At 35.7% G+C, this 19,481-nt stretch overlaps 1 protein-coding gene across 1 annotated transcript in view; it reads right to left on the bottom strand.

The window, feature by feature from the left end:
* LOC131804048 (uncharacterized) overlaps positions 1-19,481 on the bottom strand; it is a 27,201-nt gene extending 7,720 nt beyond the window's left edge. Inside the window, exon 1 of the mRNA XM_059126320.1 lies at positions 14,519-19,481. Within this exon, the coding sequence (XP_058982303.1) occupies positions 14,519-19,481 (4,963 nt within the window). The remainder of the gene's footprint in view (positions 1-14,518) is intronic.

Genomic DNA, 19,481 nt, shown 5'->3' with positions numbered 1-19,481 from the left:
CCATCTGATCAATAAACGTGGATTTTTGATACATTTTTAGGGACCAACAAACCAATAAATGTGGATTTTTTTTTAAATATTTTTTTCCAGGACCATATCAGCAATAAACTTAGATTTTTTAAATAATTTTCAAGGACCATATCAGCAATACAGGTGGATTTTTTAAATATGTTTTTAAGGACGGGGATTTTTTAATGAATTTATTGTAAGGACCAACCGATATTTTTTAGGAATATTTTTGAAGGTCCCTTATCCTTACTTTTTTTATTTTACAAGTAATTTATAATAACAAATTGTTTTCCGTAATTCATTTCTCCGAGACTACATAAACAATGTTTTTGACATAATTTTAATCAGCTTTCCTATTCCTGCGATGTCTGGAATAATCCTGCACCAGGTAATAAGCCAATCATCATGGTGCGTGTCATTACCACCCTTTGTCAAATCGGCCGTTACAAACCCAAGAAGTAAATGAGCACTTCTGGCTCAGGTGAAGGATACGAGAATATGGCAGAAAAAAAAGAAAATAAAAACAAATCCTTGCAACTCATTTACAGAGCGCTCGACAGCCTGTGGTGATATTGAATCGGTTGCGAAACCATTGCTGGTTTTGTCGTTTGCCATTACTCATCCCAGAGTTCAGGCCATGGTCGGCTGTTGTGTAGAGACGGCTGTTGTTCCAGTAACAGAAAAAAAACAACGACCTCTTGTAGCAACATTGTTGTGCTGTTGTTTTCTGTGTTTTTTTTTGTGTTGCATGAAAAGCAAAGCGCAAAAGTACGACAATTAAATTATATAAGCCTCGAAGCTGGGTTTATTGATTTAGGTTAAGGGTAAGTTGGCATCCTTGTAATGTGTGTGTGTACCACACAGAAAGCCCTGGCAAAGCAAATTATTTTTTCTTTTGTTTCTTTCCATTCATTCAAGTAAAAACTCCAAATGAAAACATAAAAAAAATCTTACAAAGTATTGCCATAATAATTCCCACTCTTCTACGTTCTGCAGCAATGCTGCAGCAGTCAGGATGCATTCTTGCATCCCTTTGTACCGTTGGCAATTTTCTGCAATCAAAGGATATGAAGTGTGGAATTCCTCCTTTTTTACTTTTAATTATTTCGATGTGACCATCAAGGAAGGAGGAGGGGGAGGCGAGACATCAACGACAAACTTATTTGATATTTTACAGAATCTGCCCTCCCCCTACTTCTTGGTATGTGAGAAATTTATTTTTTCTCAAATAATGAAACATCAGTACTCCTTTGATGTCGGCTGATTATTTTTTCTAGGCAGACATTCCAGATGGAGATAATGCAGTGATGAAATATGGAATCACAAGGAAAATATTTGGGATAGAGGAGGTGCATCCTTCAAAATATTTAAAAAATGCAAGATTATTGAAAATCTTTAAAAATATTTGCAAAATATTTAAGATTTTGGATAGACTTTCGAAAAATTTGTTTAAAAAATCTAAGTTAATTGCTGGGATAATCCTTGAAAAAATATTCTTTAAAAAGTCCAAGCTTACTGCTGGTTCTCGAAGTAAGTTCCTTAAAAATCTCCGATGATTGATCTGTTGGTAACTGAAAAAAATCCAAGCCTATTGCTCTATTAGTCCTTGAAAAATATGTTTAAAACTTCCACAATTATTGGTGAATTGGTCCACGCTTATTGGTCTGTAGGACGTTGAATAAAATTCCTTAAAAAATCAGCGCTTATTGGTCTATAGGACCTTAAATAAAATTCCTTAAAAAACAGCGCTTATTGGTCTCTAGGACTTTAAAAAAAATTCCTTTAAAAATCCACTCTCATTGGTCTGTTGGTCCTTAAAATACATTCCTTTAAAAATCAGCGCTTATTGGTCTGTAGGACCTTGAAAAAAATCCTTTAAAAATCCACTCTCATTGGTCTGTTGGTCCTTAAAATAAATTCCTTAAAAAATCAGAGCTTATTGGTCTGTAGGACCTTGAAAAAAATCCTTTAAAAATCCACTCTCATTGGTCCGTTGGTCCTTAAAATAAATTCCTTAAAAAATCCACGCTCATTGGTCTGTTGGCCCTTGAAAAAATTCCTTTAAAAATCCACGCTCATTGGTCTATTGGCCCTTGAAAAAAAAAAATCCTTAAAAAATCCACGCTTATTCGTCTGTTGGCCCTTGAAAAAATATTTTAAAATATCCAGGTATATTGGTCTGTTGGTCGTTAAAATAAATTCCTTAAAAAATCCACGCCTATCGGTCTGTTGGTCCTTGAAGAAAAACTACTTTAAAAATCCACGTTTATTGGTCTGTAGGACATTGAAAAAAAAAATATTAAAAAAATCCGCACTTAGTGGTCTATTGGTCCTTGAAAAAAATTATTTAAAAAATCAACGTTTATTGCTGATGTGGTCCTTAAAAAAAATATTTAAAAAATCCGGGGTTATTGGTCTGTTGGTCCTGGAAAAAAAATTATTTAAAAATCCACGCTTATTGGTCTGTTGGTTCTTGAAAAAAATTATTTAAAAAATCCAGGATTATTGGTCCACGCATATTGTTGGGATGGTCCTTGAAAAAAATTATTAAAAAAATCAACGCTTATTGTTGGGATGGGTCTTGAAAAAAATTATTTAAAAAATCCACGCTTATTGTTGGGATGGTCCTTGAAAAAAAAAATATTTACAAAATCCACGCTTATTGGTCTGTTGGTCCTTGAAAAAAATTATTTAAAAATCCACGCTTACTGGTCTGTTGGTCCTTGAAACAAATTATTTCAAAATTAACGCGTATTGGTCTGTTGGTCCTTGAAAAAATTATTTAAAAAATCCAGGCTCATTAGTCCGTTGGTCCTTGAAAAAAATCATTTAAAAAATCCAAGCTTAGTGGTCTGTTGGTCCTTGAAAAAAATCATTTAAAAAATCCAAGCTTAGTGGTCTGTTGGTCCTTGAAAAAAATTATTTAAAATTCCACGCTTATTGGTCTATTGGGCCTTGAAAAAAAATATTTAAAAAATCCAAGCTCATTGGTCTATTGGTCATTGAAAAAAAATTGTTGAAAAAAACCACGCTTATTGGTCTATTGGCCCATTGGCCCTTGAAATAAATTTCTTAAAAAATCCACGTTTATTGGTCTGTTGGCCCTTGAAATAAATTCCTTAAAAAATCCACGTTTATTGGTCTGTTGGCCCTTGAAAAAAAATTATTTAAAAAATCCACGTTTATTGGTCTCTTGGTCCTTGAAAAAAAATTATTTAAAAAATCCACGTTTATTGGTCTCTTGGTCCTTGAAAAAAAATTATTTAAAAAATCCACGTTTATTGGTCTGTTGGTCCTTGAAAAAAAAAATTATTTAAAAAATGCACGTTTATTGGTCTGTTGGTCCTTGAAAAAAATTATTTAAAAAATCAACGTTTATTGCTGATGTGGTCCTTAAAAAAAATATTTAAAAAATCCGGGGTTATTGGTCTGTTGGTCCTTGAAAAAAATATTTAAAAAAATTACGCTTTTCGGTCTGTTGGACCTTGTGAAAAAATATTAAAAAATTCAGCTTCTTACGAATCGATTCGAAATCATCCTCCATTTCCCTTGTGAAAAAAATCAATTAAGCGGAAAAATACCTCCCCCCTCTCCCTTCCATTTCCAGTGAAAAACAAGTGAAACGAAATCAGAAAAAAACATCAACGACCTCTAAAAGCCCTAAACCTGTTATTAGCCGCAACGATGAAGGTAACCAAGAAAATTAACTAATTCCGTATAAAATAATCAATTGTTGTAGTAAACAATAACAACTAAGAAATATGAATCCAAAGAGATTGTTGTTGCTTCTGTTCTTCTGCCAAGCTAAGCAGAGCTGAGCAGTGAACGTGATTTGCTAGAAATGGAGCGTAATTATTTAAATTCCACTGTCCGACTAATCCACCCAATTGATTTTTAACTTTTGAACATCTTTACTAGAGAACGGCAAGACTAGGCCATGCTGGATGGATGCTGTTATTGTTGTTTTTAGTTCCAAGTAAAAAAGAAGGTATATTACAAATAGTTTTCGAAATGAGCGTAAAATCTTACTCTGGAACAGGGATGGGAAATTACAATTACCCACAAAAGAAGATAGTTTTTTTTTTAATTTTTTTTTGAGAATCAGCCAATATTCGTGGATTTTTTGAAATTTTCCTTTTTTAGAATTTTAGTATTAAAAATATATTGTATCCATCCCTGCTTCTAAGCCAAAGGATAATCTCTTCAATACAATATTAGCCAACTAATGCTGTGGAAAGCCAGGAATATCATGTCCAATAAAATTCCAAGGCGATAACATGGCCCTCTGCGTATCTTCCAACCGTGTTTTGTTTTTCTGCCCAGTCAAATAAAATGGCTAAAACGTGACGATATTTCAAATACAACAATAACAAAAAAATAAAAACAAAAGAACGTAGAATGATTTTTTCCATCTCTTTTTGTTAAGAGAGTGGGGGAGAAGAGAGAGGTGTAAGCTGCTCCTGCTGCTGCCGTTGAACGTTGATGGTTATGGCTGTTGATGCGTGGTTGTGGTGCCACAAAACGATCATTGCCTGGCTGACAATGATGCAGATCATAGCTTGGGATTAATAATAGTTAGGCCATATCCCCAATGCCCAAAAACTACACCATTTCCAGCGATACTTGGAGTTGAAGTGGAACATCGAACCAAATGAAATATTCAAACCGAAACTCTCGAAATGGTGTAGCTTGAAATCGTATTCTATTTTTTCCTCGTTGTTACCTATTTTCCAAGAGTTGCTGTAATCAAAATGACTGCCTGGCTGGATGCCTTCCTCCATGCCTGATGGACAGAGTTCAATCAAAACATTTGCAACAACATTGTTGCAGCCGTATAGCCATGTAACACTTGGAATTGGAATTAGACAACTTGGGCATAATGGAGGGATGGTGGATTAAAAATATCAGTTGCAGCAGATGATTTACCACAGTCACCATCACCGTCATAATCATCATCATCATGGTCACTGGAAGAATGCTGGCTGCCATTTGCTAGGTCTTTTCAAATATAAGCAATGCCAGGAACTGTGACGAACAATAAATTGATGAATATTTTATCTAATCAGAGTCTGTGGAGAGTGCCGTAGCAGAATGATATGTTCATAGAGTCGTTACATTTGTGACATCAAAAAAGTATAAGAACTCTCAGTGAAAGACTTTCTTCTATGGGAGAGATGGTACTCTGCCGTAGAGAAAAGACCTCTTTCTCTTCTATGGAAGTGGAAATCAACTTCTTCTAAATAAGAGGAGGAGGTTCTGATTCCATTGAAGAGATTCAGGTGTATTTTCATAGGTGAGGTTGACTTCGTCTTCCATAGAAGAGGACAATAGATGAAAAGGAAGTACTTATATTCCATAAAAGAGTAGGATAACATAGAAAGATGTTCTCTTATTCCAAAAAAGAGAAGGGACAGGTCTTTTTCTTCCACAGAAGCACAGGAGCAGGTTTTTAGCTTCCATAGAAGAAGAGGAGGAGAGGGCATCATCGTCCATAGAAGAAGAGGAGTAGAGGTCCTCATCTGCCATAGAAGAATAGGAGAGGTCCTAATCTTTCTCCTCTTCTTCTGTGGAAGATGAGCACCATGAGAAGGTGGTGAGAAGGTCCACTTCTTCCATAGAAGAAGAGGAGCAGAAGGTCATCTTTTTCCATAGAAGAAGAGGAGGAGAAGGTCCTCTTCTTCCATAGAAGAAGAGGAGCAGAAGGTCATATTTCTTCCATAGAAAAAGAGGAGAAAAAAGGTCCTCTTCTTCCATAGAAGAAGAGGAGGAGAAGGTGCTCTTCTTCCATAGAAGAAGAGGAGGAGAAGGTCCTCTTCTTACATAGAAGAAGAGGAGGAGGTCTTCATCCATAGGAGAGAAGGAGGTTCGAGGTTCTCAACTCCCATAGAACAGGAGGAGGTCCTCTTCGGTATCCTCCAAAAAAAGAAGAGGAAGAGGTAATCTTCTTCCATAGAAGAGGAGGAGGTCCTCTTCTTTCATAGAAAAATAAAAGGAGTTTCTCTTCTTCTTCTTCTTCTATAGAAAAAGAGGGTGAGTTTATAACTCCTTCTTGGTGCTTAAAAAATATAAGAAATCCAGGATTATTGCTGAGATAGTCCTTGAAAAATATAAGAATTTTTAAATATAATTATTTAAAAAATCCATGTTTATTAGTCTGTTGGTCGTTAAAAAAATATTTAAAAAATCCACGTTTATTGGTCTGTTGGTCCTTCAAAAAAATAATTTAAAAAACTCATGTTTATTGGTCTGTTGGTCCTTGAAAAAAAATTTGGTCTGTTGGTCTTTGAAAAAAAATTGTTTAGAAAATCCAAGTTTATTGGTCTGTTGGTTCTTAAAAAAATTATCTAATAAATCCACGTTTATTGGTCTGTTGGTCCTTGAAAAAAAAAAATTATTTTAAATATCGAAGTTTATTGGTTATTTTTAAAATTCTGGTTTATTGGTCAGTTGGTCCTTAAAAAAAATATTTAAAAAATCCACCTTCATAGGTCTGTTGGTCCTTTGCAAAAAAAAAAATATTTAGAGACCAAGTTTGTTGGTCTGTTGGTCCTTGAAAAAAATTATTTAAAAAATCCTAGTTTATAGGTCTGTTGGTCGTTAAAAAAATTATTTAAAAAGTCCCCATTTATTGGTCTGTTGGTCCTTGAGAAAAATTATTTAAAAAACCATGTTTAATGATCTGTTGGTCCTTACAAAAATTAATTTAAAAATCCACGTTTATTGGTCTGCTGGTCCTGCAAAAATATTATTTAAAAAATCAACGTTTATTGGTCTGTTGGTCCTTGATAAAAAATATTTTATAAATCCACGTTTATTGGTCTGTTGGTCCTTGATAAAAAATATTTTATAAATCCACGTTTATTGGTCTGTCGGTGCTTGAAAAAAATTATGTAAAAAATCCACGTTTATTGGTCTGTTGGTCCTCGAAAAAAATATTTAAAAAATCCAGGTTTATTACTGAGAAGGTCCTTGAAAAAAATTACATAAAAAATTTATTTTGACAGTATAAACAATCCTTAGTTTTTTTAATTGTACTCTTCCTCCAAGGCGACCTCTATCTCTCCTCATATCAAAAATAATAATTTCGTCATACTTCTTCTTCTTCCTTCGTTTCAATTTTCATTGGAAAAGCTATTTGGAATATTTTCCAAGAATGAATTACAAGTATTTGGCTATTGTTTTGCGGGGCACAACATTGTATGGTTAATATTTCTCGGGAGCACTTCAATAAAAACCCAAAAGAAATGTTGACAAAATAGGCAGTGATGTAGAAATAAGTTGGGAAGGAGGAGGAGGCGAAGGGGAGGTATCAGAAAAAAAAATCGTGTGTCCAACATTATGATGATGATGTTGTTGTTTGTAATATTGACAGTTGAACAACAATGCCACATGACCTGTGTGCTGGCTGCTGCTGTTGTCATTCTTGCTGGATGTGATGATGTTCTGGCCATAATATGGGTTGATTATGTCCATCAAGTGTGTGGGCTATGGTCATGGCAAACGGTGGGGGGGTTCCAAATCCTAGTTATGGTCAACAAGACTTCTGACCAGCAAATCGTCAATGCCAGCACCATTAACATTATTACGTTGCTTTGATGATGATCTTCGAAGTGGTTTTCTGTTGACTGTCAGCCAACCAGCACCACCATCACTTCCACCATTTCCATCGTCATGGTTGTCTTCGTAGCCAGTGTTGTTATGTGTCTAAGGACATTGATTTACCCTTAGGGAAATGTCAATAGTTTGCAAAATTGCAACGAAAACCACACGGATGTTTGTCTAACATGCCACAAAATGTTGCATCAACATTTTGTCGTTGTAGTTACCACTCACTCACTCGCTCGGTCGCTTGTTTACCGACCACCACTGGCACCACAAACCAGACCAGACCAGCCTCCATCCTGCACATACTTTGGAAATGCTTTTGAGCAAGCTTCAACCTTCATTAGATTTTGTTGATGGAACGCTTGTTGGCTGCGCTTCACTTCGGCTGAATGAAGGCTGTGGGCTTTTTTCTCGGAGTTTCTTTTTCGTTTGTAGACTCCCCCTCTTTGGCATAATTGCAATTGAATGGATGTTTGGGATACACCATGGACGTCAGAATCCATGGATGACACAGTGAACCAAAAAGGATAATGTTTTTTTTTAAATATTTTTTCAAGGACCAACAGATCAATAAACCCGGATTTTTTAAATATTTTTTTTCAAGGACCAACAGACCAATAGGCGTGGATTTTTTGAATAATTTTTTTTTCAAGGATCAACAGATCAATAAACGTGGATTTTTTAAATAATTTTTTCAAGGACCAACAGATCAATAAACATGGATTTTTTAAATAATTTTTTTTCAACGACCAACAGATCAATAATCCTGGATTTTTTAAATATTTTTTTTTTCAACGACTACGAGACCAATAAACGTGGATTTTTTAAATAATTTTTTTCAAGGACCAACAGATCAATAAACATGGATTTTTTAAATAATTTTTTTTCAAGGACCAACAGATCAATAATCCTGGATTTTTTAAATATTTTTTTTTCAACGACTACGAGACCAATAAACTTGGATTTTTTAAATAATTTTTTTCAAGGACCAACAGATCAATAAACTTGGATTTTTTAAATAATTTTTTTTCAAGGACCAACAGATCAATAATCCTGGATTTTTATATATTTTTTTTCATGGACCAACAGACCAATTAACGTGAATTTTTTAAATATTTTTTTTTCAAGGACCAACAGACCAATTAACGTGGATTTTTTAAATAATTTTTTTTTTTCAAGGACCAATAGAGCAATTAACGTGGATTTTTTAAATAATTTTTTTCAAGGGCCAACAGACCAATAAACGTACATTTTTTAATTAATATTTTAAAAGGAACAACAGACCAATAAACCTTGATTTTTTAAATAATTTTTTTTCAAGGACCAACAGACCAATAAACGTGGATTTTTTAAAAACATTTTTTCAAGGACTAAAAGACCAATAAACGTGGATTTAAAAACATTTTTTAAGGATCAACAGACCAATTAACGTGAATTTTTTAAATAATTTTTTTCAAGGATCAACAGACCAATATACGTGGATTTTTTAAATAATTTTTTTTCTCAAGGACGCAATAAACTTGGATTTTTTAAATAATTTTTTCAAGGACCAACAGACCAATAAACCTTTGTTTAATATATAATATAAATAATATTTTTCAAGGACCAACAGAACAATAAACCCGGATTTTTTAAATAATTTTTTTCAAGGACCAAAAGACCAATAAACCTAATTTTTTTAAATAATTCTTTTCAAGGACCATATCAGCAATAAACGTGGAATTTGTAAATAATTTTTTTCAAGGACAATCAGACCAATAAACTTTGATTTTTTAAATAATCCCAGCAATAGGCGAGAATTTTTTAAATAATTTTATTCAAGGGCCAACGGACCAATAAACGTGGATTTTTTAAATAATATTTGTCAAGGACCAACAGACTAATAAACTTGGACTTTTTAAATAATTTTTTTCAAGGACCAACAGACCAATAAACTTGGATTTTTTAATAATTTTTTTAAGGACCAACTGACCAATAAACGTTGATTTTTTAAATAATTTTGTTCAAGGACCAAGAGACCATTAAATGCGGATTTTTAAATAATTTTTTTTTCAAGGACCAACAGACCACAAACGTGGATTTTTTAAATGTTTTTTTCAAGGACCAAAAGGCCAATAAGCTGTAATTTTCTTAAAGAATTTTTTTCAAGGACCAATAAACCTAGATTTTTTAAATAATTTTTTTCAAGGACCAACAGACCAATAAACTTGGATTTTTTAAATAATTTTTTTCAAGGACCAACAGACCAATAATCGTGGATTTTTAAATAATTTTTTTCAAGGACCAACAGACCAATAAACGTGGATTTTTTAAATAATTTTTTTAAGGACCAACAGACCAATAAACTTGGATTTTTTAAATAATTTTTTTCAAGACCAACAGACCAATAATCGTGGATTTTTAAATAATTTTTTTCAAGGACCAACAGACCAATAAACGTGGATTTTTTAAATAATTTTTTCAAGGACCAACAGACCAATAAACTTGGATTTTTTAAATAATTTTTTTCAAGACCAACAGACCAATAATCGTGGATTTTTAAATAATTTTTTTCAAGGACCAACAGTGGACTTTTTAAATAATTTTTTTCAAGGACCAACAGATCAATAAACGTTGATTTTTTAAACATATTTTTCAAGGACCAATAGTGGACATTTAAATATTTTTTTTCAAGGACCAACAGATCAATAGAAGTGGATTTTGCAAATAATTTTTTTTCAGGGACCAACAGACCAATAAACGTTGATTTTTTAAACATATTTTTCAAGGACCAATAGTGGACTTTTTAAATATTTTTTTAAGGACCAACAGACCAATAAGCATGGATTTTTTAAATAATTTTTTTCAAGGACCATCCCAGCAATTTGCTTGGATTTTTTAATTATTTTTATGCTACAATGCTGTTCTCTATGAACCCACTGTCCTCCGATTACCACAGTAACAGTAATCGTGTGCTTACATGAAACAAACAGCAAACGCTACATGAACCTCGTCAGCAGTTAAAATATATACTCTACTGCTTAACTGCTATGCAATACTATGCTGTAATGGTAGCAGCAGCAGAAACAACAACAATAAAAAATTAAAAAAAGAAATCTTTTTGGTATTTTAATCGAATTTTCGTGATGTTGTTGAGAAAAATCAACAATTTTCAATGGATTCTTTTTCTTTTGCCGTTTTATGTTTTTTTTTTTTTCATGAGGAAGAAATCGTTGGCTTACAAACGCCAAGTGAAGACATACCTACATACATATGTAAATACATTTGATCTCTCTCTCTCTCTCTCTCTGCACACCTTTTACAATTCCAGGACCATGACGTTCAACCCGTTTGCCTGGGAGGCAAAGTGGAAGAAAGTGATTTGTTTAGCAACCAGTGAACATTTTCAAGTGAATGAATCTCCATTGTATTGGAATTCGAATATTCAGCACTTAAATTAATGACCATGCAACAATAATTTTCATAACTACACCAACGCACACATCCACTCACACACACACATACAATGTCATTTACATGTGTAGCACATGTCATCACTAATCATGTCTCCAATGAGGTATAATATTGTTTATCCAATGGATTTAATATAATTGGAAGTTGTTATGTGTATTAGGGTGGTCTATTTTACATTTTCAGGAATCGGGGATTTATAAGAAAATATATATACACAAAAACAAAACAATAATCGAACATCTTCTGACAAAAACATGGTTATGATCAATTCTTCACAAACCTCCTCAACTTTTGGGGTTTTTAAAAAAAACATTTTTAACGACCTTCTTAACAAAATTTACGGATTCTCAAAAATGTTTTCAAAGAACCTCCATCCAGAAAATCGAAGGACCTTCTGACCATAAAATCATGAACTATTTCAGAAGTTTTTTTTACGGATTAAAAATATTGAATTTCTGACCTAAAATAGTGAATTTAAAACAAATGTTTCTATGGACCTCCACCTGACCAAAAATCGTAGGTTGTTGAAGAACATTTTTCAAGTGAATTTTTTCTACTTTCCAGAATTTCCAGATTTTTTGAAAAAATATTTCCCAAAGTATGTACAAAACGTGGAGTTATAAAAATATTTTTAAGGGCTTCCATATTTTTCCTGAACGATATTAGTGGATTTTTAGACAATTTTTCGAGCATCTCTAAGAACAAAACTACATTTTATCAATGATTTTGATTTTATCAATTTTTAATAGAATTTCAGAGAAAAATTTCGTTTACGTTTAAAGAAAATTTCCCCAGGTCCTCTCGACCAAAAATTTTGGATTTTCACAAAAAAGTTATTGAGAAATAAAACTCTGCGATTTGTTGAGAAAATATTTGAAGATTATTTTCCAAGGACCAATATATTTTTGTAAATTTTTTCATGACCGAGCCTCGTGAACTTTTCCTTTTTTAAAAATAAAATTTGTTAAGAATATTCTGAGTAATTAACGTGCAATTTTTATTTTTAAGGACTTCCCCACCAACCTTAGTTCATTTTTACAATTTTTTTTCATTGACCTCTAAAGCAAAAATCTTTGATTTTTAGAATTTTTTCTAGGAACTCTAGCAAAAAGAATTAGCTTTTTTATAAAAAAAAAACTCTTGACAACAATCTTGTATTTTTAAGAGTTTCAGGGATTTGCTGACTTAAATCTTTAAAAAACTTTATTTTTCAAGGACATCCTGACAAATTTTGTTTTCAAAAATCTTTGAAGGAATTTTAAGGATCATTGTTTCAAAGATCTCGATTTTCTTTTCAGGATCCTCTTTACCAAAAAGTTTGATTTTAAAAAATAATAATCATGGATTTTAGTGCAGTTTTTTTTAATAAGCTCCCTATGAAATATTCCAATCGACGTCTTGACCAAATATCTTAAAGGAAGTTTTTCAAGGACCTCCTTTATTAGAAATTAAAATAACTTAAGAATAAATATTTAAAGACCTCCTCAGAACAATTGTGCAATTTTAGAGAATCCGCTATGACCGAAAGTAAATTGTTTTGTTTCTTCCAAGGGCCTCTTGACCAAACATCTTAAATTTTTTTATAATTTTTTTTTTAACACCTCCTGATTAAAAATTGTGCATTTTTGAGAACCATTATTTGAGGGACATCAGCGCCAAAAATCGCTAATTTTTTAAGACGTTTCTTTGTATATTGTAGATTTTTATGAAGTTTTTTTAAAGATCTCGAGACAAAAAAGGTCAAATTTTTAAAGGACATCCTCATCAAATTCGGTGATTTTTTTCAGAAAATGTTTTCAAAATCCTTCTGGCACTCGTACATTTTGAGTTTTTTTAGTATTTTTTTAGGACTATTATAAGAAATATATTTGAGCTTTTATAATAAATTTTTCCAATGACCTCCTAAGCTGTCCTTCAGAAATAACATTTTTAAGAAAATTATGTGAAATTTTTAAACAAATTATTTTAAACAACTTCTGGCTAAAAATCTTGGATTTGTTGGAAATATCTAGAAGAATCTTCTAATACGAAAAAAGGGATCTGTTTCAAATTTTTGTCGAGGACATCTCTACCAAAATACTGTTGATTAAAAAAAATCGTTTAAGGACAAAAAGTAGTGGAAAGTCTTGGTCAGATATATTAATATCGTGGATTTGTTTCAAACACTTATTTGAGTAACTCTTTACCACAAACGGTGTTTTTAAGTTCTTGGCATTTTTTTCCTAAAAAATTCACGATTTTTCCTCGGAAGGCCATTTACAAAATTTTCTTAAAATATCCAGTATTTTTGGTTTCGGATAAAAATTTGTTAAAAATCCACGATTTTTGCTCTTAATTTTTTTTCATTTTTACAATTGTCCTTATAAGGACTAAATATCGTGCATTTTTAAAAAAGTTTGTCGTGAAACTTTAGGGTAATAATCGTGGATTAATAAATATTCACAGGACGTAAAATCATAACCTTCCGAGGAAAAATTGTGAATTTTTTAGAGAGAAAAAAAAAATGCCAAGAACTTCCTGTCGAAAAATCGCAATTTTTTCAAGAAATAAGCTCAAACACAATTCTGTCCAAGGATCTTTAATTTTTTTTTTCATAATATTTTCCAAGAATAGTGGATTTTTTAAGAAAAATTTTCAAGGACCTCCAAAAATTGGGGATCTATTGAAAACATTCTTCTTTAAGAAACAATTTTAAGGGATAAAAAATCTTAAAATTTACTTAAAAACAAGTTAAAAAGCAGTAAGTTCGGCCGGGTCGAACTTTGAATACCCTCCACCATTTGGAACAAATTTGGAAATTTTCAAAAAATAAAATCCGTTAAAAATTCTCTTAAAATCTTAAAAATACCGAATATAGCCTGTTGCAGCGAAAATAAAACTTTGGTTTTAATTTAGTTTTAATGTGTTTTATTAATCAAGTTATGTTACACGCGTACTTTCTGTAAAAACAAACTAACTCGGACAACGTGTTTCGGTGTCAAAAGAACAGACAAAAAAGAGAGAGAAAAGATAGAGAGTTGTAACGAACTATAACTTACAATGTCAATCATTGTCACAACATACAATAGGCATAGGAGAACAAAATAAAACATAGAAAACAGTGTTGCCATATTGGCGCGAACATGCCGGCCGCCTTGAACTACGGGGCTAAGTTCAACAATAGTAATATAAGAAACGGTATAATAATAGAAAAATTGTTAGGTATATGTCGTAAGATTTGTGGGCAGCAAAGTCAATTTAGCGGTAGGGCGAAGTAGTTGGCCATCCCTGGTTTGAAGTCGAACGACTCTTACTAGACCATCTTGGCCAGGTCGGCACTCGATTACACGTCCGAGCTTCCATTTTGTAGGCGGAGCAAGTTGGTCGTGAATTATGACGATGTCACCAACGGTAAAGTTAGGAGTTGGACGGAACCACTTACTGCGTTTCTGAAGGCTCGTGATATACTCACTCTTCCAGCGGCGCCAAAAATGTTGTCTCATGGCACTGATAGTTTGCCATCGTTGCGAAAGCGAACCTCGGAGGTCGGTGGTGTCAGGCTCGGGCAATGATTTTAATGGCTCGCCGATGATAAAGTGACCCGGCGTTAATGTTTCTTCTTCTCCCGGATGTGATGAAAGCGCAACAAGTGGGCGAGAATTCACACATGCTTCCACTTCTGTTAGAAGAGTGTTGAATTCTTCATATGTCAGCAGGACATCTCCAAGAGCTCTTTTGAGGTGGTACTTTACGCGTTTTACGCCTGCCTCCCAATAACCTCCCATATGAGGGGCACTAGGAGCATTGAAGTGCCACGTTATTCGGGACTTCTCAAAGTATGCCTTTACTGCGGGATCGGCCATGCATTTATTAAACATCATGTGTATCTCCTTATTGGCACCAACGAAATTTGTTCCGTTGTCGGAGTAAACGTGTGCGATGAAACCTCTTCGATTAATTATACGTTTAAAGGCTGCGATGAAATCTTCCGAAGATAAACTGCCGACCAACTCGAGGTGCATAGCGCCTGTGCTCATGCAAATGAACGAAGAAATATAACCCTTTGTTGATCTGCTTCCTCTTCCGTGAGTATATTTTAGCGTAAATGGTCCTGCGAAATCTACAGCCGTATGTAGGAAGCATCGCCTGAAGGTAAAACGACTAGCAGGAAGGTCTGCCATCATTTGTTGAACTGGTCGATGATTCAATTCTGTACATTTCACACAGCTGGCATATATCCTGCGTATAAGATTGCGAGCGCCGACTACCCAAAAACGCCTTTCGAGCGTAGCTTGCATAATACGAGGGCCAGCATGCAAAGTGTATAAATGAATATCGGATACGATGGCCTTGGCTAGCGGCGACTTCTTGGGCAAAATAATTTGATGGCGGGCTTCATAATGCAAATTCGAATAGCGTAGCCGACCTCCTACACGGAGAATGCCTTGTTCGTCCAGAAAGGGGTTTAAACGAAGTAAACTGCTACGCTTCGGTACAATCCTTTTATCTCTGCAAGCAATAACTTCTTGATTAAATACAAAATGTTGATCATACTTAACCAATAGAGACTCGGATTCGTGCAATTCAGCAATCGTAAAAGATCCGCAGCGGGGCGTTGAATTTTGTAGCTTGCACTTGATGTTGTATATAAAGCGTCTCAAATAAGATGTGATTCGAACTAGTTTGTCGAAGGATGAGTACCGGAAAAGAAAATCCCAATACTCAATATCATTGGCGATTTGAGCCGTTGCTACTGCTATCTTGCGCGCTTCAAGACAAGTTGAATGTTCACTGGAATTGCTTCGGTGCCATGTAGGTATGATGCTTCGTAGCCAATCGGGTCCATTCCACCAAAGATTATGTTGTAGCAAATGACTGGCGTTGACGCCTCTTGAAGCACAATCTGCTGGATTGTGTTCTGAGCGTACATGATTCCATATTTCAGGGGGAAGAACATCTTGGACCTCTGCCACGCGGTTTGCAACATAAGTTGACCATCGGCTAGGATGGCTGTGCAACCACGCGAGTACCACAGTTGAATCTGTCCAGGCATACATTCGAAATCCACTGCCAATGCTTTCTCTTACCTTCCGAATAAGCTTTGCTGCTAGTGAAGCTCCACATAGCTCGAGGCGGGGTAGCGTTTTAGTTTTTAGCGGTGCTACTTTAGCGCGGGCAGTTACCAATGAAACATTTACCTTTCCGTCATGGTGAACAGTGCGTGCGTATAGAGCGGCTGCGTAAGCTCGATTTGAAGCATCAGCGAATACGTGAAATTCGGTATTTGTGGTATCTGATGTATTAATCCAGCGGCAGAGTCTTAACGTTGATAACTTTTGAAGACCATTTCGGTGTTTTATCCACTCACGCAGTATAGACTTAGGCACTTCTTCGTCCCAGTTGACATTAGCGCTCCACAGTTCTTGCATCCATAATTTTGATCGAATCGTGCATGGAGCGATTAATCCCAATGGATCGAAAAGCGTACTAGTGTCCGACAGGAATACTCGTTTAGTTATTCTATGCGGTAACTCCTTTAAGTTGACGGCTAATGAGATACTGTCATCTGTAGTGTTCCATATGTTACCTAATGTTCGAACTTCCTTATCAGCCACAAGGAGATGCGTTGTTTGCATAGACGTCTGTGGAATGCGTTCAATGAGCTTTGTGGAATTTGTTGCCCATTTTCGTAGTTCAAATCCACCTTGTGATAAATGTTGGGACACTTCATATTGTAGTGAAAGTAGCTCCTCCTCACTGGAGGCCCCACTGAGCATGTCGTCCATGTAAAAATCGCGAGTGATAATGCGGGCAACGCTTTCGTTAGCGTTGTTAGCAGTTTGCTGCATGCATTTTACAGCACAATAAGATGCGGAAGCTACACCATATGTAACTCTTAGTAAGCGGTAGTCCATGATAGGCTCTGCGGGAGATCGACGCCAAACGATGCGTTGAAAATCCGTATCCTTTTCTGCTACATACACCTGCCTATACATTTTTTCCACATCTGCCATCATGGCAAAGCGATGTTGGCGAAATCGTAGCAGAATCGAAAACATATCATCTTGTAGTTGCGGCCCCACCATGAGGGCGTCGTTGAGCGATAGACCTGTAGACGTCTTCATCGACGCATTAAATACAACGCGCAGTTTTGTCGTGGAGCTGGTTTCCTTTAACACTGCATGGTGCGGCATGTAGTAACAGTGCTCCGTCGGTACAGATGTTGTAGGAACCAGTTCCATATGCCCCATTGAAAGAAGCTCATCCATGAATGCGTTGTATTGGTCCCTTAAACTTGCGTCGTTGGCTAGTCTGGCTTCTAAACGTTTCAAGCTACGCAGTGCTATCCCGCGAGATTCTCCCAATACCATAGAATCTCTGAAAGGCAATTGAATGACAAATCGCCCATCGTCAGCTCTGCCGTGCGTCTTCTTAAAATGCCTTTCACATGCCAACTCTTCAGCAGTGTAATGCCTCTTAGCACAAGGCTCTTCGATTTCCCAAAACTTACTAACGGCTCTGGCGAGTTGCAGGTCACAATGCAGATTCGCAACATGAAGGTTAGGAGAGGTCGCGAGAACATTTCCGTATAAAATCCAGCCTAAATGTGTATTAAATGCCATTGGTGTTCCCGGTGGTCCCCGTTTAAACCCTTCAATGATAAATTTGTCCATTTCATCGACACCAATTAGTAAATCAATAGGACCAGGGTGATAAAAATGTGGGTCTGCGAGGCGTAGATTCTCGATGTGTGGCCAGGACACGGTAGGAATTTCCACAGATGGTAAATCGTTTGTCAATTTTGGTAAAACAAGAGCAATGATATTGAAGAGGTTAGTGGATGTTTTAGGACAAAGTATTAAATCTACTTCACCTTTTACACCACCTCCTTGTGATGTTCCAATGCCAGTTACCGTTAGCGATGCGGGTTTGCGGGGTATGCGGAGGCGCTGAGCACAAGCCTCTGTTATAAATGTTGCGTGCGATCCACTATCAAACAGGGCTCTTGCAGGTTGGAGTCTGCCGGACTCGTCCTTGATACGGACTAGGGCAGTACCCAATAGTGCGATGATTTTTACGGATTTTGATTTAGGGGCAAAAGCTGTGTTAAAGCTGTTAACATACTGTGCGGTGGCTGCTATGCCGTTGTTTGGTGTAGCCAAATGCGTATTCGTAGTATGTTGAGCGGGTAGCGGGGTAGCAATAACTGCTGATTGACTTGCGGGCGAACTGCATTGATAATTTGCGGTGAATGCTTCGTGGATTGAGGTGTGATGACTGCGGTGACATATTCGGCATTTCGACGAGCTTTTACAGCTTGTTGTCGTGTGTCCTAAACTGAGGCAATTAAAGCATGCGTTCTTTTGTCGAATCGCATCGAACTTTCTTTTTGCACTCAGCTTGTCATAGTCATCACAATGATAGATCTTGTGATCTTTGTTGCAATATGTGCACTTACTCTGACTCGGGGCGCTGCTATGAAATGCACTCATACTCCCTTTCAATTGTCTAGTTATGGGTTTTGATTGTCTGGGCGGATCGGAATTTCCAAGCATTTCCAGTGAACGGGCTCTTATGAGAAGGAATTCCGATAATTCCTCAAATGTTGGAGGCGAGTCATCCGTTAATGACAATTCCCATTGTTTTCGGGTTTCATATGCAAGCTTTGATACTGTCCAGTAAACCAACCAATCGTCATACAGGTCTACGGGGCGGCCAAGTGCACGTAAAGCAGCAATATGTTGCAATACTAAGCCATGTATTGACTTTATTGATGCGGCAGTGTCTTTTGTAGACTTCTCTATTGTGAAAATTGCATGTAAATGCGTATCCACTAATAATCGCATAACCTTATAGCGATCTATTAAAATGTTCCAGGCCTCGGAGTAATTTGCGTCACCTACTTTAAGTCCGCTGATAGCTTGTAAAGCTTCCCCTTTAAGGCAACTGCGTAAATAATGCATCTTTTGACCATCTGTGATGCTGGTGTTTGTGTGTATCAAGGAACAAAATGTATCGTGGAAAGATACCCAGTCCGCTGATCTGCCGTCAAATGTTGTTAACTGTATTTTCGGCAATTGTATGGATGCAGTTGCAACAGGGGCATCCGTGGGCGAAAGTTGTGGGTTGTAGGCGACTTCATTTTGAACTACTGAAGGATGCGCGGCTAGCAATTTGTCAAAATTGCTTTTTGCGAGCAGATACCATTCCTCAGCTTGAATACGTGCTTCTTCTTCCACCTGGTATTCCACGCCACAAGATATCTCCACCTTTTCCTGCGCTTGGTTAAAGCGTCGCCACTGCTCTTCCAGAAGCAGACTATAATTTTGGGCCATTTCCAAATTAATAGCCATCTCATCCTTCTTACTAGCCTCCATATACCTCTTTATGGCTCTGGATGCTGAGTCGCGTACCTTAACCTCATTCATAGCCAT

This window comes from Musca domestica, unplaced genomic scaffold (assembly GCF_030504385.1).
Source record: "Musca domestica strain aabys unplaced genomic scaffold, Musca_domestica.polishedcontigs.V.1.1 38, whole genome shotgun sequence".
In the NCBI taxonomy this organism is placed as follows: Eukaryota; Metazoa; Arthropoda; class Insecta; order Diptera; family Muscidae; genus Musca; species Musca domestica.
The sequence above is the reverse complement of the archived record's forward strand: the minus strand, read 5'-3'. Positions and strand labels throughout refer to the sequence as shown.